This window comes from Hippopotamus amphibius, chromosome 8, assembly GCF_030028045.1.
Source record: "Hippopotamus amphibius kiboko isolate mHipAmp2 chromosome 8, mHipAmp2.hap2, whole genome shotgun sequence".
In the NCBI taxonomy this organism is placed as follows: domain Eukaryota; kingdom Metazoa; phylum Chordata; class Mammalia; order Artiodactyla; family Hippopotamidae; genus Hippopotamus; species Hippopotamus amphibius.
In genome coordinates this window covers 116,000,638-116,025,486 of record NC_080193.1, presented here as the reverse complement: position 1 = coordinate 116,025,486, position 24,849 = coordinate 116,000,638, and the positions used below count along the sequence as shown (strand labels likewise).

The window sequence follows — 24,849 nt, the reverse complement described above, 5'->3', positions numbered from 1 at the left end:
CTGATGAATATGGATGCAAAAATTCTCTCCACTTCCTGGACTTGAGTGACCATTTCCTTTCTTATGTTAGGGAAGTTTTCACCTGTTATCTCTTCAAATATTTTCTCAGGCCCTTTCTCTCTCTCTTTTGCTGGAACCCTTATAATGTGAATGTTGGTGCATTTAGTGTTGTCCCAGATGTCCCTTAAATTGTCCTCATTTCTTTTCATTCTTTTTTCTTTTTTTTTTTGAGTGTACAAAAAAATATGGAATGCTTCATGAATTTGCATGTCATCCTTGCGCAGGGGCCATGCTAATCTTGTCTGTATAGTTCCAATTTTAGTATATGTGCTGCCGAAGCAAGCACTCATTGTTTTGTCTTTATTCAGTTCCGTGGCAGTCATTTCCACTATTTTGTCTTCCAGCTCATTCTTCTGCCACATTTATTCTGCTATTAATTTTAGTTATTGTATTGTTCATTTGTGTTTGTTTGTTCTTTATATCTTCTAACTCTTTGTTAAACATTTCTTGTATCTTCCTGGTCTGTGCATCATTCTTTTTCTGAGATCTTGGATAATCTTTACTATCATTGCTCTGAATTATTTTTTGGGTAGATTGCTTATCTCTACTTCACTCAGTTGTTTGTCTGAGGTTTTATCTTGTTCCTTTGTCTGGAACATATTCCTCTGTGGTCTCATTTTCTCTAACTTTCTGTGATTGTAGTTTCCATTCCACAGGCTGCAGGATTATAGTTCCTCTTGTTTCTGGTATCTGCCCCCTGGTGGGTAGAGGTTGGTCTTGCCCCTCTGGTGGGCAGGCCAGTGTCAAGGGGTGTGTTTGGAGATGGCCGTGGACTCAGGAAGATTTTAGGCAGCCTGTCGGCTGAAGGGTGGGGCTCTTTTCCCACCCTATTTGTTGTTTGGCCTGAGGTGTTCCAGCACTGGAACCTACAGGCTGTTGGGTGGGGCCAGGTCTTGGTGTCAAAATGGTAGCCTGCAGGAGAGCTCATGCCAATGAATACTCCCTGGTACCTCTGCCACCAGTCTTTGTCCCCACAGTGAGCCACAGCCGCCCACTGCCTCCCCAGGAGACCCTCCAAGATCAGCAGGTGGGTCTGGCCTGGGCTCCTATGAAGTCACTGCTTTTCCTCTGGGTTCTGGTGTGCATGAGACCTTGTGCGCACCCTCCAAGAGTGGAGGTTCTGTTTCCCCATGTCCTGTGGAGCTCTTGCAGTCAAGCCCCACTGGTCTTCAAAGCCAAATACTCTGGGGGCTGCTCCTCCCAATGCCAGACCCCCATGCTTGGGAGCCTGATATGGGGCTCAGAACACTTACTCCTATGTGAGAACCTCTGCAATAAAATTATTTTTCAGTTTGTGGGTTGTCCACCTGGTGGGTATGGGATTTGATTTTATTGCAAATGCACCCCTTCTACTGTCTTGTAGCTTCTTCTTTGTCTTTGGATGTAGAATATCTTTTTTGGTAGGTTCCAGTCATTTTTATTGATGATTATTCAGCAGTTAGTTGTGATTCTGTCGTCTTCATGAAAGGAGGTGAGCTCAAGTCTTTCTATTCCACCGTATATACTAAAAGAAAACTCAACAAATACATGTTGAACAAAAAGCAAATGTTCTCAAAGGAAAGTTTTTTACTCCAACAAAATAAAATTCATCAATCCAAGAAAAGCAACCAACCAACAAACAATTGGGACCTAACTAAACTTAAAAGCTTTTGCACAGCAAAGGAAACTGCTGACTAAATGAAAAGACAACCTAAAGAATAGGAGGAAATATTTGCAAATGATATAACCAACAAGGGGTTAATATCCAAATATATAAACAGCTCACACAACTCAATATCAAAAAACCAAAAATCCAATCAGAAAACTGGCAGAAGATTTGAATAGACATTTCTCCAAAGAAGACATACAGATGGCTACCGGACACATGAAAAGATGCTCAACATTGCTAATTATTAGAGAAATACAAATCAAAACCACAATGAAGTGTCACCTCATACCTGTCAGAATGGCTATCATCAAAAAGTCTATAAACAACAAATGTTGGAGAGGATGTGGAGGAAAGGGGACCCTTTTACACTTAGTAGGAATGTTAATCGGTGCTGCCACTGTGGAAGAGAGTCCTTAAAAAACTAAAAATAGAACTACCATATGGTCCAGCAATCCCACTTCTGGGTATATAGCCAGAAAAAATTAGAACACTAATTTGAAAAGATACATGCTTCCAAATGTTCACAGTAACACTATGTACAATAGCTAAGACATGGAAGCAGTCTAAGTGCCCATCAACGGATGACTGGATAAAGGAGATATGGTAAGTATGTGTATATATATATATATATATATACACATATATATATACACATACATATACACATATTATATGTATAAAATGCAATATTACTTAGCCATAAAAAATGAAATACTGCCATTTGCAGCAATCTGGATGGACCTAGAGAATATTATGCTCAGTGAAATGTTAGACAAAAACAAATACTACATGCTATCACATATGTGGAATCTAAAAAATAATAAAAAATATATATTCAAAATAGAAATAGACTCACAGATATACAAAACAAACTGTGGTGACCAAAGGCGAGAGGAAGCAGGGAGGGACAAATTAGGGATATAGGATTAATAGATACAAATTACTATATATAAAATAGATAAGCAACAAGGATACACTTGGAAGTTATACCCATTAGCTTGTAATCATCTATAATGGAACAGCGCAGGGAATTATACTCATTATCTTATAATAACCTCTAACAGAATATAATCTGCAAAAATACTGAATCACTATGCTGTACACCTGAAACACAATGTTATAAATCAACTATACTTTAATAAAAAAGGGAACTTGGTAGTACTTATATATTTCTCAATGAAAAAAAACCCCGGTAAAACCATTATAAATGTGGCATAGCTTATAGCATTATAAGGATATTTTTATTTCATTTCCTGTACAAGAAAACTCCTTTAAGGGAATTAAAAGAGAAAAACCACCATCTGGATTTTCCTATAGGTTTGTGGTGATTATTAGTGTAAGAAAATGTAAAAAATACCTGGAAAGAAGCCCTATATGTTACATGTCATCAAGTGAACTGTTTGAAAACAGTGACTCAATGCAAGGAAAATCTATTTCCTTAATTAAAAACAATTATTTCAATTAGTGTAAAGTCATATATAAAAGTTCTAAAAATTAATAATAATTCATAACATCCTGAGTATACTCATAAAGATACCTAATGCTTTAAATCTTATAAGGGATGAAGTCATTTCCTTTCGGTGTAGGTCATTACTCATAGACAAGCAGGCAAAATAATAACAGAGAATTTTAAATATAATTGTCAAGAGTATATAGTGTTTTTTATGTTCTACAAAAAAAAATTTTGTTTAATATTCAAACTTTTCTGATTTAATAAAATACATTTTTATAACTGAACGCCTTCCAATATTAAAGATAGCTCAGTACTTTTTGTATTTAAAGGACGAGATATAGGCCTTCTGGATAAATGACTACATTTTGGTCTAATTTTCCCCATACAATTATTATACCTCTTAGACAAACTAAGTTTAGTTGTATCCCAATTGACAATAAGATTTAAATCTTCTGGAAGCAAAGTATTTGATCTCGTGTTGTCCTCTCTTATTTTATTACCAAGAGTCTTCTTTGAATTGTGGTTAATACGTTTACAGTCTTTGTTCATCTTCTGGCTTTGACCAGCATGGTGTTTTTTATTGACACATGGGTTTTCCATTCCGGTTGAACATACAATATTCTTGTGATCAATAGAAGGAAAAAATGTTTGAGATGATATTTTTCCAAAGGGTCCAGTAGGTAAATCTTGGAGATAGCTGGGGAAGTGTTGGCTAATTTTATATTCATAGATTGCATTTCTTGACTTTGAATCATCTAATTTGATAGAATATAGATCATCTGTTGTTATATTCTGGTAAGTATCTATTGGACTTTGAGGTGTATTCAACTTTTCAGAATTACGTTGAGGTATGATAGGTAAAATTCCAAGTCTATTTTGTTTTAAGACTAATCCAGTACCAGGTATAAAAAGTTCTGGTTCTTCCTGTTTTGACAGATGAGTGATGTCTGTGTTTGAAATCAATTGATGTTCATGTCCATTCACTGCTCTGTCTTTCCAGATTAAAGGATTATAGATAACTTGTCCATCAACAGGGCATGAATTGCACTTGTGGAGTAACCAACTGTCTATACATTTCCTATGAAACTTAAAAAAAAAGTTATAAGTTAATCAGAGGTATATATTATCTTGTTTATAATGTATACTATCCATATAAAATTTCCCCAGTTTCATTATAGTGTTACTTTTAAAACTGCTTCATAAAATTGGAAGGTAATATAATTTATCAGGTTTTATGGAAATATTTTGAAGAATTTCTCTTAAAAACGTAATTGGTTATAAACTGATCTTCCTTTTCCACATTAAAAAGAAAAGCCATCCATGGATACCATTTTTGCAACCTTGTTAAAAACTCACTACTTATTCAAGCCATTAATTTCACTGTTGCTTTCTAATGAATGAAAATTATTAAGTAATAAAAATGTCATAGCCAACCAGAGTTGAAAATTGATACGATGATGGTAAGACATAACGTGACAATTACCTTCCAGGAAAGAAAACACATTATCAGTCATTTTAAGTAAGGGTGACTTTAAAGCTACAAAAGGTTCTTTATTAAAACAACTTTATCTCAGAAAAATCCTGGTTACCATTACCTAGTGATTTGGCAACATTAGACCTTGATTCCAGTGAGTTCATTTGAGATAATAATAAACTGTATCAAATTAAGCATTTCTGTTTCATCTAAAGAGTAATAAAAATACAACGGAAAGTTATTATTCTATAAGCTTTTTCCTTTCACCGATAACTAAAGTAGGTAAAAGAATCTAACTTAAAGTGCCATTTTATCTTTCCTCAAGAGTATATGCAGAAATGAATCCTAATTAATAGGAATCCATTCTTGGGGGTCAGAGCTGCCTTCTCAATAGTTTCTGCTCTAGCTTTCTACACACACCATTCAATTTGAACATCTCTGCTCATAATTCAACTAAAAAGTAAAATGAGAGACTTAAATTGCCACTTAATTTGTGAAAACTGGCCCTACAGGGAAAGTCACACTAAAATGACATGACTTTTACCTTGTGAGTGCATGGTAACAATCTTGTATGTTGACCAAGACGAAATGCCTTCAAACAAAGTCGACACTGGTAACCTGGAGCAAGCAGCTTACTATTCTTTGTGATTAGTAAGAGAGGTAATGACTTCACCACGTGTTTTGGTGTGTAAACTTGGCTAAATGAGAATAAGCAGAGATACATGAATGGTCATATGTGACTGTAGATCAGGAAGTAATCAATAGCACAAGAAACAAGCTCCAAATAAATAATGTAAATGAACCCAGTGCTTTCTAGAACCGAAGATAATAAATCTTGTACATTATAAAGTTAAAAAATCTATTATATTGATCTTGAATAAGAGGGATCCAACTTCAACATCAGCTTCATAAAGAACTAAATTTAATTTAGTTATTACAAACAAAAATACTAACCCGAAATTTTTTTATTTTAAGTTTTTAACATCAATGAAACCAGAGAAGAATTTTGGTGAGAACCACGTGCTCAATTTACTTCAGTCTGAGCCAACACACAGGCTTCTGTTTAGAAAAATACAACCCAATTCACTCCATCATCTGGTAGGAAGTAAGGTGCATGGTAAGCCACATTAAATATTCCAGGCTACTATTATAAATTGGTAGGTCATAATCTATGAGGAAACATTTCACTGGGAGTATATGCTTACTACTTCAGTATTGTTAGGTCATGTTAATGAACTCTAAAAATACTAACCCCATTTTTGTAGCAAAAGTACCAACCTACATAACTAAGATTATACAATGTACATTTGATGCCATTAACAACTGAAAACACAGAACAAACAAATACTTAAAAACAAAATCTTGGTTAAAAGGTTAGATGCATTCCTATTATTCAAAAGTCATTCAGAATAAAGTTCAAATATATTCTTTAGAAAACTTTATACTTCTCTTCAATAAGTGGTGCTGGGAAAACTGGACAGCTACATGTAAGAGAATGAAATTAGAACACTCTTTAACACCATACACAAAAATAAACTCAAAATGGATTAAAGACCTAAATGTAAGGCCAGACACTATAAAATTCCCAGAGGAAAACAGGAAGAACACTCTTCAACATAAATCACAGCGAGATCTTTTTTGATCCACCCCCTAGAGTAATGGAAATAAAAACAAAAATAAATAAGTGGGACCTAATGAAACTTTAAAGCTTCTGCACAGCAAAGGAAACTATAAGCCAGATGAAAAGACAACCCTCAGAATGGGAGAAAATATTTGCAAACAAATCAACTGACAAAGGATTAATCCCTGAAATATATAAACAGTTCATCCAGTTCAATATCTAAAAAACAAACAACCCAATCAAAAAATGGGCAGAAGACCTAAATAGGCATTTCTCCAAAGGAGATATATGGATGGCCAAGAGGCACATGAAAAGCTGCTCAACATCACTAATTATTACAGAAATGCAAATCAAAATGACAATGAGGTGTCACCTCACACCCGTGAGAATGGGCATCATTAGAAACTCTACAAACAGTAAATGCTGGAGAGGGTGTGGAGAAAAGGGAATGCTCTTGCACTGTTGGTGGGAATGTAAATTGATATAGCCACCATGGAGAACAGTATGGAGGTTCCTTGCAAAACTAAAAATAGAGTTACCATATGACCCAGCAATCCCACTGCTGGGCATATACCCAGAGAACACCATCATTCAAAAAGACACATGCACTCCAATGTTCATTGCAGCACTATTTACAATAGCCAGGACATGGAAGTCCTAAATGTCCATCAACAGATGAATGGATAAAAAAGAGGTGGTACATATATACAATGGGATATTACTCAGCTGTAAAAAGCAATGAAACTGGGACATTTGTAGAGACATGGATGGACTTGGAGACTGTCATACAGAGTGAAGTGAGTCAGAAAGAGAAAAACAAATATTGTATATTAACACATATATGCGGACTATAGAAAAATGGTACAAATCAACCGGTTTGCAAGGCAGAAATAGAGACACAGATGTAGAGAACAAACATATGGACACCAAGTGGGGAAAGCGGGGAGGGTTGGGGGGGGAATGAATTGGGAGATTGGGATACCAAATTGTACACTCTAAATATATGCAGTTCATTGTCTGTTAAAAAAAAATAACCAACAAGAACCTACTGTATAACACAGAGAACTATATTCAATATCTCGTAATAACATATAAGAGAAAAGAATTTGAAAAAGAATATGTATTTATATGTATAACTGAATCACTCTTCTGTATACCTGAAACATAAATCAACTATACCTCAATAAAAATAAAATAAAATTTAAATTAAAAAAAAAGAGAAAACTATACTTCTCATTATTCTGCAGATAAACTTTCATCATGCTACAAAAATTGCTTTTACCAAGGTCATCTGTCAACTAAAAAAGAAATCTGTGTGTTTCTATTATTTCAGGTTGTTATTTACTTTTTTTTTTTAACTTGGAGTATTATTCTTTTACACTGTTGTGGCAGTTTTTGCTGTACAACAAAGTGAATCAGTTATATTTATACAAATGTCCCCATATCCCCTCCCTCTTGAATCTCTCTCCCACCCTCCCTATCCCACCCATCTAGGTAATCACCAATCATGGAGTTGATCTCCCTGTGTTTTGCAGCAGCTTCCCACTAGCTACCTATTTTACATTTGGTAGTGTATATATGTCAATGCTACTCTCTCACCTCGTTTCAGCTTCCCCCCCACCCCCCATGTCCTCAAGTCCTTTCTCTATATCTGTATCTTTATTCTTGCCCTGCCACTGGGTTCATCAGTACCATTTTTTTTAGATTCCATATATATGCGTTAGCATACGATATTTCTTTTTCTCTTTCTGGCTTACTCCACTCTGTATGACAGACTCTAGGTCCATCTACCTCACTACAAATAACTCAATTTCATTCCTTTTTATGGCTGAGTAATATTCCATTGTATATATGTGCCACATCTTCTTTATCCATTCATCTGTTGATGGGCATTTAGGTTGCTTCCATGTCCAGGCTATTGTAAATAATGCTGCAATGATTAATCACTTTTTATAAACCTTGAGACTCTCTTCTTTTATTTATTCCATTTTCTCTGCCTACAATGTCCTTCTGCCTCTTATGTTCTCTTGTCTCCCCCTACAATATCTCCTAAACCATTAGTTATACAATTTATCATTCTAATAGGTTGAAGAGTCATACCCAGCCAGGGCCAAGGGAAATGGAGATGGAGAGCCTTTGTATAGGCTCCTTTCATACCCACAAAGCATTTTATGCTCTGCCAAAGCTGTGGTCTCTGAAGTGTGTGGAGCACCCATAGGGCATGGGCTCGATATCCCCTGGGTGGGATAGAGGTCTGTCTGTCTATCTATCTATCTATCTATCTATCTATCTATCTATCTATCTATCATCTATCTACCTATCTATCTATCTATCTACTATTCTACAATATATATATATATGTAGGATAGAAGAATAGGATAGAAATATATATATATATATATATGTACACACACATATGTGTATGAACAAGCACAATTTGTGTTTGGTTAACTCATTGAAATTGTCTTAAAAATATTTCAATTTTATCTCATCTTATTAAAACGAGCTTTATATGTGTTTTATAGTGTACCTAATATGTTAATTATACACAGTATGTTTAATTTTCTTTAATCGATAAGAAGTAGGACAAAAGGTCTAGATGACTGTCCACTAGTAAAGAGGTCAAGTCAGGGTTTTGAAATACAACCAACCCCCTCAGCACTCTCCTTCCATGGGGGTGGAGTAGAGGGGCAATGAGGAAAGAATGACTTCCTTCCCCTAGAGGCCAATTACTTCAAAGCAAATCTCAAAGCTCCCTGTATTTTTTCTCTATATAACTTATATCAGTTTTAATGTACATTTATTTAGATGATCACTTAATTACTGAGGAAACGACTATATCCCTAATACCTAGTACAATCTCTGGTAGAATTAATAATAAAAATAATAGCATTATTTGAGTATTTACTGTGTATATTAATTCATTTCACATACACAAAATTCCTATGAGGCTAGTTTTATAATTATCCCCATTTTAGAGAGAAAAATGTGGCAAGAAGAAGTGAAGTAACTAGCTCAAAAGTTGCATAGCCAACTTGTGGTTGTACCAGGATTGGATTTAAGCATTCTGACCCCTGAGCCTTGTTCTTCACTTGAATACTATGTCACCTAGTATATATAATAAATACTCAATATATGTTTATTGAGTAAAGAAATGAATAAAACTTATCTGAACTGAAAAATTATTTAAATATCCCAAGAAATGTAAATTTCATTGAGAATCTCACCCTTGTTTTTCTTGAAAATGTGGCATCTTTTCTTCTATCTCGTTTTTAATATCTATATAGTTTACTGTTTCATCTGATCTTTTTTCCAGCGATCTCCATTTTTGATTTCTCTTCTGTAGTAGGTAAAAATTGAATGTTACTTTGCAAATTGTGGAAAATTTTATCTTGTGCATTAAAATCAGAAGGCTGCATAGCAATATCATATTAATGTAAATAAATACTCATCATTTTAAAAGATAGCATTTTACCACATTAAAGAATATGCAAATTATTAGTGAGTCTAATATACTGTTGCAAAGCTACAACATTAATTTTTAAGGTAAAAATATTAATCTATTAATCAATAATGGTAATTGTGGATGTTTTATCTTGTGTACTAAGTAGAAGGCAGCATTATTATTCAGCATCAGGAAATACTTATTTACTTGTTAGACTGAAATGATAGCAATACAATTCCATGATGTAAGAAATTTTAAATTTTAATAAATGGTTGTCAGTAGTGTTATAAGTCATTTTGTAGTGTTGAGATCTTTTTTTAAAATGAATTTTCAAGCTTGATGGCTGTAATTTCATAAATTTTAAGATTTATGTATGATATCATTGTATATTTGTTATTGTATTGGATTTATAAATTACCAATGTAAGAACTGATTGCCTGTAAATCCTTATGGAAAAGAGCTCTCCAAAAATTATGGCCTTTGGTTTTTAAACAAAGTCAGCTCTATTCCAGAGTGTTTTCTATTATTAGATTTTACTTAGATTAACAATAGGAAAATGCAAACACTATATGAAATTCAAGATGGATACTGTACCTCACGAAACGTAAATGAGTGAGAAAGATGGCAGCAGCTATCAAAACAATCCTGACATAAGTGATATTCTGTACATTTGGTACACCTAAAAATGCAAAACATTAAAACATACAAGAAACAAAAATCCAATTATTTTGATGGTTTTTGGTGAAAAATTCTGACCAAGATTTCCTGGGAACTATGCAGATAAGGCAAGGCCTATCTTAAATCTCACCCCATATTAGTGTCCTCTTGCTACTGTAACAAATTACAACAAATTTAGCAGCTTAAACAACACTTTATTATCTTATAGTTTTGCAGGTCAGAAGTCTGACATGGGTCTCAATGGGTTTAAAATCAAGGGGTCCACAGACCTTCATTTCTTTTTGGAGGCTATGGAGGAGATCTGTTTCTTTGCCCTTTCTTCGAGGCTGCCCACCTTCCTTAGCTTAGCTTCTGGCCCTTTCCTCTATCTTCAAAGCAAGCAATGCAGCATCTCTCTGTGCCTTTCTTCTATAGTCACATGTCCCTTTGACTCTCTTCTTTGCCGCCCTCTTCTACTTTTAAGAACACTGTGACTACACACTGAGCCCAGGCAATCCAAGATAATCTCTTTATTTCAAGGTCAGATGATGAATAACCTAAGTTTCATCTGCAACCTTAATTCCTCTACAACATGTAACCTAACATACAGGTTCTGGGCATGAGGATGTGGGTATATTTGGGAGGGCATTATTTTGCCTACTACACATCCCTACCATGATGTCTACCTAGAATACCTTACCTTTCATTTATCTCTTTCTCTAAGTTCCTTCAGGATGGACAGCCTATTGGGTGTTCTATCATTTGATTCCCCAGTGTTTTTCTATTATTTCATGAATGCTAGAGTTATACTTGGCAGAATACCTCTTGAAAACAGGAATTGTACTATATTCCCTCTCTTTCCTCACAAAATGGAAAAAGGCATATGTACAAAAAGTTTGTAATAAAAACTATTGATATACTAAAAAACTTCAATTTCCACAAAGCTAAACATGTATCACTTATAATAATTTCGTCACAAGCAGAGAATTTTAATTTACTTGCAGCAATATTCACCCAAAAATAACATTTCAAGCAAATAAAGTTATTTTCTTACTCAAGTTATCAAACAGTTAGAAGACTATTTCCAAGCGAAATCTGGGAAAATATATCCTTCAGACATCTTAGAAGCAGCAAGTATTAATTTATTCATTATTATTGGTTATACATAAAGGGAACATTCTTAATAATTAACATCCACCAATCAACACAATGGTGCAGTTTATTCAATACATCAAATTATGCTGGGCTAGAAAAAGTTAAGCATCTCTATATTTTAATACATCTATATGATAGTTTTGGAATTAACTTCTTAAAAGATAAGTAGCTATAGTGTGAAACTTTAATGAAGAAGGAACTGAAAAACTTTCTAGTTTATTTTGTCTCCTGCTCAATCCATTACTAAAACTACCGGAAATAGTTTTTTCAGGCTAAAGGCTGTGGAAGGAGCTATGGGTGTGAATAATTGTGAACCAAATGCATAGAGAAGTTGTTCTGAAAGGAGAGTGCAGAGCAGCAGGCAGGAGCAGAACAGTGGAGAATACCTGTCTTGAGGAGTAGCAGGAAGAATCACCCATGGGGACAGAAAGAGCAGTCAGAGTGACAGAAGAGAGCACTGTCATTAAAAAAATACTGAAAAGATTTGAGATGATTTACCAAAGCCACCCACCCATTAATAATTTGAAGAATACATCACTATAAAAACTGAAAATTTTACACTGTGGCCTTCGTGTGTCCTTGTCCCCTCCAGCTGTTCCTCCCAACCCATCTTTCTACAAGTTACCTTAGCCCCTTATTTTTCTTACCCACTGCTTTTGAAAAAATTCAGATTGCCCAAACAATGGCTGCTAATGCCAAATATCAATTCTTTCCTTTTTCTAGAATTCTCTTTAATCAACATTCCTGAAACTAGCTGAATGCCTCCTGCTAAGCTTTATAAAAATCCTGCCCTTCTTCCTCAAGTGAAAATGTTCCTTTGGCGCTTTCTCAGGCTAACTGCTTTCCAATAAAGACTTTTGCTAATGGTGTTCTGATTGATTTACTTCTATGGGTCACATTGAGAAAACAAAGGACTAAAACAGTTCAAAGGAGGAAGGTATCATTCACCATTAGGGGTGATAAAAACTGTTTTATGGTTTTAATGAGAGGGTTTTAAAAAATATGTTAATTGGACTCATCATAATGTAATTCCAAGAAGACTGAAAAGTAAACTGAGGCATTTTAGAAAAAATTTTAACAAAGACTGAAACCAAAGATTTCCTTCTTAACATACTGTTAACTTAAGATTTTAATTAAGAAAGCACAATTTCCAAAGCATAGCGATTAATTGATATTTTATTGTGGAAATTGTGGGAAAGTTTGAGGATTACTCAAAAAGTGATGAAAATTTTTCTCTAACAAGTATCTTGTTGTTGCTTTTAAGGTATAAGATGTAAAAGAAAACAAAACATGCATCATTGCAATTTGGAGTTGGGGGAACTTGAGTTCAGCTGATCTAGTCAATATCCCTCTGGCTCAGTCCTAGGAGTTTTTGGCAATGATCTCACTGGTGGTTCAAAGAAAGTTACAGGGGGTGAGAGGTCTATCTAGCAGGGCTCTGAGCTTGGAAACTCATTTAGGCGAAACTGCAAAGCCTGTGTTCAGAGCTTCCAAGAAAGGATTCTACTTCAGACTCTCAATCTAGACTGGAATGCAAAGCCAGTACTCTGTGTGAGTAAAGAAAATAAAACAACTGAAGTTCTTGAGGCACTGGGCTGACAGATCACTAGTCTGAAAAACCTAAATAAGGCAAACACACTATATAAAGGAGGAAAAGAAAAAGGATAAATGACTAGCACTCTAATGTTCAAAGTTTCCTAAAATTAAAAAAAGTTAGACTACAAGTTTATAGTAACTGATCGATACTTACTTATAACACTTTCCCTCAATTGGAAATTGCTGACAGTTATTACAGGGAATTCCAAGGTGTTTGTCTAGTCGCTCTTTCTCAGCTGTAGTCACAAGTTTGCTAGAGTTTTTGAATTCCTCTAAAATTAGTTTTAATGTTGCAAAGTCTTTCCTACACAGAGGACATTTCAACATGGAAGTGTGCGATATTATATCCTGATAATTAGCTAAGATCTTCATGCATTTTATATGAACACTATTGCCACAGCCAAACCTGTTGGAAATAAAATCCAAGTTTATCATCTGTATACAGCAAAGTTAAATAAAACGTTCTGTGCTACCATCTTTATTTTCCCACAAAAATAGATTCTGAACTGACTATCCAGATACAGCGTGATTACACACATAAACACTATTTTATCTATTAGTCTATCATATTTAATTTAGTATATCAGAATTCCAAACAAAATCTCCCCCATTTCAATGAAATGGTGGTAAAAGATTTTGCATCATTATAATTTCATTTTTAAAGTGAGAACACATATAGTCTTAGCAAAGAAAAAAATTATAACAATGATTATTTTTAAATAAAAAACATCACTGAGAGCAGGGCTGTCACCTTATTTTTCTGGAAATCACACAATATGAATGTGGTAGTACCCAATAAATATCTGCTGAGAGAAATAATATTTTGGGAAATAGTAACTTTAAAATATGCAAAAGAAGCAGCTATGTGAAAAAAATACAATGCAGATGAAAATTTTGGTAAATAATTAGAAAAAAAAAAGAATTAAAAAGTTCAATACCAAATGATTGCCCAAATTTTCCAAGTCCAACTTTACAGTGCCTTGAAGAATAGTTGAGTACAACACTCTCAATAAAACATTTATGTATAAGTGAAACTTTGAATTATTTAGGTTTAAAGATGAAATTTAGAAAAGCTGAAGAGAATTGTCATTTTAAAGTAAAATAATCTTTACTTTCAGAAAACTCTTTGTAACTACTCTAAGCCATGGCATTTTTTCATGTGTATAAAACAAAAACATGAAAATTATCTACTTTAATAACAAAATGGAAAAAGAAATAAAGTGGAGTTATTTTTTAAATTTCACTCTTTTAAATGTAGCCCAGAAATATTTAGAGTAAGAACAGGACCTCTCACAACATATATGTTAGGAAATAAAAGAAGGCCCATTAAGTATAACTGTTTAAATATGTATTGGTTTTCTATCAACACGTTTCATAACACAATATATTACAAATATATTAAGTTAGAATTTTTTCCTAAGTTTTTGGAATCCAAAGAAAAATCATGTCACCTGCAAAAGGTGACAGGAAGCTTTTTCTCTAAAAGTACTTCTTGACAAATAGAGCAGATATCATCTGAACCAATTTCCTTCTGTTTAATGTAACCATCTTCTTCAATCTGTGCATTTTCATTGTTCATTCCTTGTTGGGGAGTTTGAACTCGATGTATTCCCCGAAGCAAGTCACTGATTTCTCTTTCCACAAGACCCAACTGCAAAGCAGCTAGTGATAAATTCCAAAGTATTAAAATTCAGTAGCAAATTGGAGATACAGAAACAACTTAGGCTGAAAGTTAGCACTTTTTTCCCAAATATCAGAAAGACAGTCTTGCTTGAATTATTACACTGACATTTACCACTTTTTGTATCACTTTCAGAGCTAAAAGGTCAGAAAAGAGTCATTTATAAAAAGAATAGAAGTTATCTCTTATTTTCTTGTTACTGAAAAGAGTCAGTGCAACCAGTGCATTATAAAGGTTTCAGATTAATTATATGACAGTGTCCATCCTTGGATTGGTGCCATAATCATTGCCTACATTTTGATTTGTTCTCTTGTTAATAAACAAATATTTATCAACATACAGGAACATTAAAAGAAATGGGCACAAATACAGAAAGGGGAGGAGATATTTGAGTAGTTAGTGTAATTAATATTTGTTAGATGAATTAATTAGTAAATAGATAATGAGAAAGCAAGACTCAGTTGTTCCTGTTCTCCTGTCTTAGTTTTACTTCTCTACAAGAGTGTCTCAGTAACCACGTTCTTCACAGATTTGGCCAGTACTCCTCAGGACAATCTATTAGGAACTATATTGCCTAGACACTTGGGATGTACAGTCTTTGAATTCTGAATTTTCTCCATTCTGCTGTCCTGCTAAGAATGGTGTATTAAGTGCATACAGTTTTGATCAAGATGTCCTAGATTCCCTTCTTCTCTGGCTCACTCCCATGCTCCTCCTTCTTTCCCTCTCCTTAGCATGCCATAATTTAAATGCCAGTTGCTGTTGGCCCCCCTGAGTTCTGTTCATTTTATACTTTTTTTAATACATAGAGATAAAAAATCATTTTCAAGATAATGAAAAGCTCCATTTTCCCTAAAAAGATTGCCAATTGAACACTAAAAATACTGAAAACATCATAGTTACATTTCAATACAGAAATCTCCACCCCTTGTCTGAGGTAGGGTGGCAGGTGGAATGTGGGAGGGTATCATACTTTAATTAACCGTTACTTTGGAGGATGAGGGCTATTTGTCACAGAGACACAGCAACATCTGCTCCTTAAAAAAATGAGGAGGAAAATGAAGAACAGAAGATTGTGCTTTGGGCGGTAAAGATTCTCCAGAGCAGCAGAAATACTAAAACGTAAAATTTCATAAGAGGAGCTGCCTACAAACTGTTCTGTGTGGTATAACATGAATTGGAGAATAAAAGGGAGAAATAAACGCTTCTGAAATTAATTTGGAAAAATTAATGTATTAGACTATGAAAGAATATCCTTTTATAAAGAAGAGCAAGACAGCTAACCTTATCAGATATCACAATGTATTATAAAAAACAATATAAAAATATGTAAAAACTCACTAAATAATAAAAATTATGAAACAAGGATGAAAAGAAGCACTATTTAATAGCCGTTATTGAGATAAGTAGGTAGAAATATGGAGAAAATTTAATTAATTCAAACCAAATACTAACCTCCAATTTGTACCAATACAGCTACACATGGATGCCATAAAGAAGAATAAAAATAAAATAGAAAAGCTAGCAGAAAAAAAATTCTCTAAAATATTATGGAAGAAAGACAACTTTCAAAGTATCAAAACAATATACGTGAAAAGTAAAAATGGTCAGATTTAGCAACACAAAAATCCATATATATATATAATGAAATTTAATGAAACCATATAAAAAAAGAATTATGACATTAGGAAAACATTTGTAAAGAGGGGTAAATCCCTATGTTTAGGAAGAGTGTGTAGTTTTGTCCCAATAAATAAATAGCCAAAGTTCAATTTATACATGTAGTACAAATATTAAAGTTAACAGATGTTCAATTTCATTAAAATCAAAGAAAAGTGAGTTAAAAACAAAATGAGGGGCAGACACAGAATAAAATATAAATAAAAAGTAATAAATAAATAGGATGTTATGTTTTGTTTGCCTTATGTTATTTTCTCTTTTTATTTGAAAAAGTTATTTCAGGGCATTTTAAATTCTAAGAGTATGTTAGATGTATGGAAGAATGAAAATCATTTTCTTACTTAATTTACTATGAATAAATAGATTATTATGAACTTTGTTATTTTTTCCCACTTTGTGTGACTTAGTCTTTTTTTTTCTAATATTATAGAAATATTATTAGCTTTTCAAAATATTTCCATGTATCTTTATTTCCTTTGGAGACTTAAATATGCTGTTAATGTCTTTCATTTTATGCTCAAGTAATATGGTTAAATATGCCTAAAACATGAATCCAAAAAGCAGAGCTAGCATAAAATTGATATATTGCTGAAATCATAAATTGGCAAAAGTATTGCTATAAAGCAATACCTATAGGTGACAGACATAAAAATATTAATACTTAAAAAAGGAAAAAAAGACTCCAACTCATAGATACAGAGAACAGATTGATGGTTGCCAGAAGTTGGGGGGGGGAGGCGGCTAGGAGGTAGGAGAAATGGCTGAAGGTAGTCAAAGAGTACAAACTTCCACTTACAGAATAAACAAGTCATGGGGACATAATGTACAGTTTGGTGACTACAGTTAATAATACTCTGTTGCATATTTGAAAGCTGCTAAGAGAATAAATCTTAAAATTCTTACCACAAGAAAAAAAATTGTAACTGTGTGGTAATGGAGGTAAACTAGATTAATTGTGGTGATCATTTTGCTATATATATATACATACATTGAATCATTATGTTATACACCCAAAACTAATATAATGTTACATGTCAATTTTATAACAACAAAAAAATAGTACTTTTACTCCAAGATCCAGTTAATGAGACTTTAGGCTAAAGAAATTGAGAGAAGAAAAAGTTTCATGTACAAAGAATATAACAGGTAGTCAGAAATAAATTAAATGCCTAACAATGGAAGAATGTTAAATAAATTATGATATACCATACTCTAACATGGTATCAATTTATCATAACTTATTTAACCTTCACTGATGAATTAGAGAGACTACATAGCATTGAAAATATTTATAAAGTAACAGTGCATGATAAAAGCAGAACACAGAATTCCCACAGACTATTAGGTATACATAAATACAAAGTCAAAACAGAAAATAGAAAATAAAAAGTTTATTATCTCTTTGTGGTGGGAATTTAAAAAATTTTCCTTAAATGTGGTTTTTAGTTTATCCATAAATATTTAATTACAAAAAGGAACAAATGGCCTTTACTAGACATTGTATTTAGAAAAACCATTAGGTAATAAAGCGAGGTTTTGCTGGGAAACATTTGTTGGGTGATGGGAAAGAATATTCAGTATTCAAACCCTGATATTTTTATAAAAAATTCCTATGTAATCATCTTTGTACGTTTTCAAAAACAGAGTCTCAGGTTTCTGGTATGCAACACTAGGGTGCAAATAATTGTTTCCAGATTTGTTTTAGAAAAGAATCTATGAATGATGTTCAAAACGCTTCTGCTTCATTACTAGTAACCTTCTTCTCTACACTTATGTACATACTTTACATAATATTAATGAAATTGTTTATAGGTTTCTTTGAACTACTTTAATTTTCATGTATGTTTGTTCTAGCTTTCACTTAAAAGATAAATTTCAACATTGAGATATACTTTCTTTGAATATTTGTGCACAAAGGATTTTCTTAATGTTGAGTAGCTAAAATGTCTTTTAATAAGATACAAAAAATATCTTATTTTAGTAGGAAATATAATTTTTCAAAATTAATATATAGGATCAAATTTAAACATTTAAAAAATTTCCTACTATAGGGAATTTATAAAAAGAATAAGACATTGTTTCTGCCTTCAAGATCATAAAGGATAATATGATACAAAGTACTAGACTGATCCACAAGAAACTGCTATTTTTTGTAGATGAAAAAATACTGGCAATTTATATGATTCAATTTATAAAAATATCACCTAGCAGAGCTCCGAATATGCAGTACAATAAATATTTGTTGAATGTAATTGGGTAGAGCTGCACTGTTCAATATGGTAGCCATTAGCCATATGTGGCTACCGAGCACTTGAAATGTAGACAGAGTGACTGAAAAATTAAATTTTAAATTTTGTTTTATTTAAATTTAAATGGAAAATGGATAATCTATAGTTTCCTGTTTATGCGAGTGAAAAGAGGATGAGAAAGGAAAAATCAAGGAGAATGCCAAGGTTTCTAGCTTTGGAGACTAAAGAAAAAGGAGAGGCAATATGTGAGGTAGGGAGTACAACAAGGGAGCACATCTGGGGGGAATTTAGTATTCAAAATGCCTGCGGGACCTCCAAAACTGTGCTGCTCAGAAGGCAGCTGGAAATACTGGTCTGCTGATAAGATGTGGAAATCACTGTTATAGAGGTAACAGGTGGAGACAGAAAATATGAGCCATTTCTAAGAAAATGTGCAGAGAGAAGAGTACAAAAGAAAAATGCCTGTGAAACAACAATATTAATTTATTATCTAGTAGAACTTTTAAATGTCTAGTGTAATTGTACTTATATAATAGTTGGGGGGAATGAACTTACCTAACTAGAACCAACACCCTGAATTGAAAAAAAGCTGAAAACTGATTATCACTTTGTTTATGAATATTATAAACATTTATTAATGAATTTTAAATGCCTTTGCAGTTCTTAGATGAATCTAGTATAGGTTAAATAAATCTTTGCAGGAAACACTTCCATAATGACAGCATCTTTATTATAAAATGTACAAATCTAAATAACCCATAATAGAATTATTTTTTTCTTTTCTTTTTGAGGACTCTAGAATTTAATTTTAAATTATAAATTGAAAATTATAAAAAATTTCATATGCCTGACTTTAAACTCAATTTAGGTACTGACATAAAAACTATTTACCTCTTATATATATATATATTTTTGCATAAAAACTTGTCAGTAAACATTTTTAAATGAAATTGTGTATCATGTCAACTATTTCTGGGGTCTTAAAAATTACATTTGTTATTTTTTATATTAAAATAAATTTAGATACAGAAACTACTGTGAATCCTTGCTTAGAATACATGAGGGAAAGTTTTTCTACTGAAAACCTCACCATTATTTCACCTCATTTTTTATTAAGTGCTTTTTAATTTGAAATGGCACACAAAGTTACTTTTTTTTTTTTTTGTTAAATAGGAAGAAAAATGTTCCAACTGTCTTAAATGTAACAAACTGTGTTGAAGTTTTCAAACTATCTAGAAAAATAATTGTCTAAATAAAAAATTATTAAATTCATTAACTTCAAGTTAGTAAAAACACACACACAAACACAACTTACATTCATGATTCCTTGGAAGCCTGAATTTTTTCAACAAGACCCTAATATTCAAAAGTGGAAAAATAAAACATTTATTTCTGACATAATCTCAAAAGGTATTATTAATTTTAGAATAGGAATGGCATTACAGAATTTATATTGTCGAAAGTGTTAGGGATAAACTTAAAATTCTCATCAGTTTTCTGTGACGAGAGTCGTTCAATTTATATTTTAAAATAAGCATATGTGAAAAAAGTATGAAACATGGAAACAAAAGACATTTGTATTAAAGAGATTTGTCGGAGAGACTCCAGGTATTTCTTTATGTCATAGAGTAACTCACAAAGAGAGGTTAGTGAGGGAATCTAAATATTCACAGTACTCCTTTTAAACTTCCCTGGAAGTTTCCTACTCCTGGAAGTGGAGGAGTTTTCTGGATAGAGTAACAAATGACTGTTTTCCTATACATACCACTTTAATGTATGACAGAAAAATATTTTCAAACATCACCAATTAAAATGAAATATGACTTTTAAAACAGTGGGAAATATATATTAAATTCTTACTTTAGTATATTAAACACTTGGATTCTATTTCCATTAAGTCTATGATAAATATACTGTAAAAAAGAAGTTACATTACAAGAAAATCAGAACACAATGCCCTTACCCTGAGGAAGCTGGCATACAATAAAAATGGAAAAAACCTATTTTATGTATAAAAATAAAACCAAATTGCAAGTTATGACGGGACTATATTTTAATTTTTATGCTAGCTAGAGCAAATAACTTGCGTTAGCAGATACTCAATAAAAACTGATCAAAGCAACAAAAAACTTGTAAATAAAAGCATTAAAGATAACAGATATATGTATTTATACTGTTTTTAACCTATAAAGAAAAGCATTAGAAATATGATACACACTTTTCTTAATTTCTTGTTTGATTTTTTCTCTTCAAATATCAATTACAAATTTTCTATAATAATATAATTAGTGATTTGTTGATATAAGTAGAGTAGGTAAACAAATGAGTTGAGTTGGGTTTAAATCAAATGGAAGGAATTTTTTTGTTTTTCATTTCTGGCATCCACTACAAACAGGTTCTGACTCTTGAGGAAAAATTTTAGACTTGACAGAAATATTCTTCAGTAGAGACCTACTTCTATCTTGAAAGATTCACAGTGAAATGCTTACTGAAAAGGAAAATAATAAAATTAAAAAAAATCATTATCAAACATAATTATCATCAGTCATGTCAACTGGGGAGATTTTTTTTTTCTGTTTTATTGTTAGGTTTCACTCTGTACATAATGAAAATCTAAACATTGATTTTTTTTTCTTATTAAAAGCAGTAACATTCCAAGTATGTAGAGGTGGTAGTATGTTTTTCAATTTAAACCTCACTTAATATGGGGGATGAAATAAAATACTCAAACTATATTGACAAGCTATGACCATTTTACCCTTATATTCTCCCAACAGCAAATTTCTTTAATCTTGCAGTACTCAAACCATGAAAGAGACAAAACATGTAAGATACTAAGATGTTCCTTTGTGGCAGATCTTCATTACATCACTTACCAGCATATATGCTTACAAAGTTCCCCTCGTTTCAGAAATGTGGAACAATTACAAACATGAGGATTTCCTAGAGAAACCTTCAAAAGAAAAATGTATACTTAAAAAAAAACCAAAGAAACTCCAGTAAATTTTTAGAGTTATAGAGTAAAATCAACTTAATAGATAATTGTTTTAAAAGAGATTTCAAGAGATATTTTAGTTTAGGTGACTCCAAAACGTTGAACAGAGTCTATTGGGACATCTTAATTCTTAACACCAGTCTAATTTTTCACTTCCATATTCTTTGCCTTGCTCAACAAATTGCATTGTCAGTTAAGACTGTGTTTAAGAGACCTACATTCAGGCAAGTGAAAAGAAATCTAATTTAAAAGCTTGAAAAAAAAATCTATAAATTTTTACCTGAAAGGAAATTCTACTTTGCAGTGGAGCTAAAGACTTTTTGTAAAGTAGTTCTTCTGGGGTTTTTGTTTTGTGCATTTCAATTGGTGAGTTTATTCACTTTTTTCCAAGAAAACTAATTTTATTCACCAAGTCTATACTGGCTTAAACTATTTATTAACTGCCCTAGGTGTTGTAAAGTTTAAAAGGGATGTCTGAGATAAGCAGCATGACACTAAATTAAAAATTTCCAAGTCAACTCCTGGGAGGTAGAGTGGTGGCTGATCTTTGAGTGGTGAGAGTAGGATATGCAAATATGAAATATCTGCGATCTTTCAGCAAAATTAAAAATAATTTTTATTCATGAAGACCTTTCCAAGGAATCACCATTTAAGCCATACTTTAAAAGGGTCTTGTTATAGCTTCAGATTGACTAAAAAGTAAAGAAAACACGATTTTATTTATTTAGCAAATATATACGGTTTGTAAACATTGCACGAGTTTCATTTCATTTGAGTTATAGGGCTAGTGACTGCTAACGGATCCGAGAATGCATGTAAATGCAAACCATATATTCAGATAAAACGTCTCACGTTTTCAAGCCCAAAGATCAAAGACCATCCAGCATCTTAGTAGAGCTGGATGCAATTTGGAGTCCTAAACTGCAATAATGGAACTTTTCTAACAAATACTATTTCGCTCTGCAATATGCACATCTTTAGAGTCTGGAACACTCGCAGGTGGGGTTCGGCAGCGAGCAGCTACAGACAAGGTGGGCCTGGGGGGCCTGACGGGTCTGCCTGGCAGAGAGCCAAGGCGGGTTGGGGGCGGTAGTTACTCGGAAATTCCTGTTTTCCGGTTCTTCCTCTCTCAGCAGAAAGGCGGTGGGGCCCATCTCTCGTAGGAGGTAGATACTGCTGCTCAGCGCTCGGTCTTGTTGCCAGCTGAGGCGGTCGCTCAAATGTCTTCGCCTTTCAGAGGCCTTATAGCCTCCGCGAAGCATCTTGCTTGGGTAGGGGCGAAGGCGGCCCCTCAGCGAGGCTTTCGGAATCGCCCTACGGTCTCCATGACAACCGCGTGCCCGCCGGTTGCCTTGGTGACGGTGGTTGAAACCCGCAGTGTCCCGGCGTGCCTTGCGCGGAGGTGTTGCTTCCGCATCTCACACCCGCCTCCAGACCTTCTTGAAGCGACAGTCCTAACTGTGGAGTGTTTCTAATAGCCAACTGGCTGATTTAAAAGCTGGCGGCCGAAGACATCGCTGTCAAATCTCTTGCTTTCCTTCTGCTGGTTCCTCGCAGGCAGGGACTAGTGAATTCTGTGTTAGGACAGTCGCACAACCCGGTTACAGTTTGGGCTCTGGATGCTGAAGTTATCCTGTGATGATTCATCTCCACCCCCCCCCCCCCGGACCCCCCACGAAAGCCCAGAGTGATGTGACTGCTGACGTTCAACAATGTTCCGCAAACATTTCCCGATTGCTCATTAGGTGCATAATCTGAATGAATCCTGGGGGAAGATCAATGCTGTGGAAGACAGGATTTTAACCTGGGAAGTTGGACTCTTAAGTAGGGATGTGTATGTTGGTGGGGGAATGGTCTTTAAATGAGGGGAACATCTTTAAATTGCATTGTTTGGGTAGGGAATGGGTGTTTGGGGAATGGTGCGGAATCCATTGCCTCTATGCCCTCTAAATTTACAAATCCCTATTTAGGGAATAAGGTATGCAATGTTGACTCAGTAGTTCAAATTGTCTATGAGCTTCCTTACTACGTTCTAGGCGGAGAGCTGTAATAAAGTATGAGACAAGTAAAGAAGCCATATTACTGGAACCTCTAAGAAACTGAAATCAGGAAATAGCCAGTTGGTGGCCCAAGCATAAAGATGGGGGATATTTGTCCCCTTTTATCATGGGAGGAACTCAAAACTAGATTATGTAAAAAGCAGGAAGCAGAAAATGGCCAAAGGCCCCGACATGAAAGAAAATGAGGGAAACGGTTGCTTCCATATGTGAGACATCTGGATAAACAGCATCCAATCCTAGGTCTAAGGTTTTAACTTAACTAAATTTTATCTCTCCTCTTCAATTCTGACTAATAACAACTAACATACATACTACCATACTCCCAATTTTACCATCAATTTAATGGTGCTAGATGTTAAAGTTAAATGTTATACATTAAGAGAATACCTCACGTTGAGACCAAAATAATTTATAAATTGAATTAACTTAGTTTATTAATACTTATAATTAAAGACTCAAAATAAATAACAGTCTACACTTTATGATGAGTAAAGTTTCAGAGTGAAGGCACTTTATTCAACAACCATTTCCCCTTCTCTCCATGTACCATACATACATACATACATACATACATATCTCCATATATATTATGTATATAGTTATTTAAGAATTACCTTGAAGGAAACTTTAAAAAACAAACAATAGCAAATAATCATTAAAATTATCTTTGTAAATAAATAGATAAAATTGTTTTACTTATTATAATTAGATAATACTTGCTACATGTGTAAGTGATAAACACCATTATCAAAAAGATCACATCTTTAAGACAATTATCATTATGTCAACTGAATATTGGTTCATGAATTCTACTTTGGATAAAAGTAACTATTCATATTTTTATGGAAATTAAAAAGAAAGCACAGATTGCTAGACAGAACTTTAGTCTAGCTGGAAAACATTTGTTTTCGTATCTGTCAGTTAAGACTTTAAAAACATTTTTATAGCCAGGTGACTATCCCATATGTTTGCTTCATCTCTTAAGAGTGTGTGACAGTGGTAATATTTTGCAAATATTAAATAAGGGAATTGTTCCCCTCCAAGTTCCCTTTTGAAGCATGTTGCCCTAGGAAAG

The 24,849-nt window shown here is 33.5% G+C and overlaps 1 protein-coding gene and 1 non-coding gene across 2 annotated transcripts; both read right to left on the bottom strand.

Annotated features, from left to right (window-relative positions):
• Window positions 1–239: 239 nt before the first annotated feature.
• On the bottom strand, window positions 240–346 carry LOC130859786 (U6 spliceosomal RNA). Its single transcript, XR_009055327.1, has one exon. It is a non-coding gene; the product is annotated as a U6 spliceosomal RNA (small nuclear RNA).
• A 3,088-nt stretch (window positions 347–3,434) lies between these two features.
• On the bottom strand, window positions 3,435–22,976 carry ZSWIM2 (zinc finger SWIM-type containing 2). The gene is made up of 9 exons (XM_057747222.1): window positions 22,812–22,976; window positions 21,596–21,672; window positions 20,035–20,075; window positions 14,561–14,771; window positions 13,264–13,515; window positions 10,296–10,380; window positions 9,484–9,596; window positions 5,180–5,333; window positions 3,435–4,247 (listed from the first exon to the last, which is right to left on the bottom strand). Exons 1-9 carry the CDS (start codon window positions 22,974–22,976, stop codon window positions 3,435–3,437), a joined length of 1,911 nt encoding a protein of 636 aa, XP_057603205.1.
• Between the last annotated feature and the right edge of the window lie 1,873 nt (window positions 22,977–24,849).

Excerpts from the sequence above, each read along its gene's own strand:
- ZSWIM2 (XM_057747222.1), bottom strand. The coding sequence starts at position 22,976 with ATGCTTCGCGGAGGCTATAAGGCCTCTGAAAGGCGAAGACATTTGAGC. Across the intron at positions 21,673-22,811 it reads CGGAAAACAGGAATTTCCGA|GTTTCTCTAGGAAATCCTCA; the intron begins GTAACTACCGCC and ends TTTCTTTTGAAG. Across the intron at positions 10,381-13,263 it reads ATTGAGGGAAAGTGTTATAA|GTGTACCAAATGTACAGAAT; the intron begins GTAAGTATCGAT and ends TTGCATTTTTAG.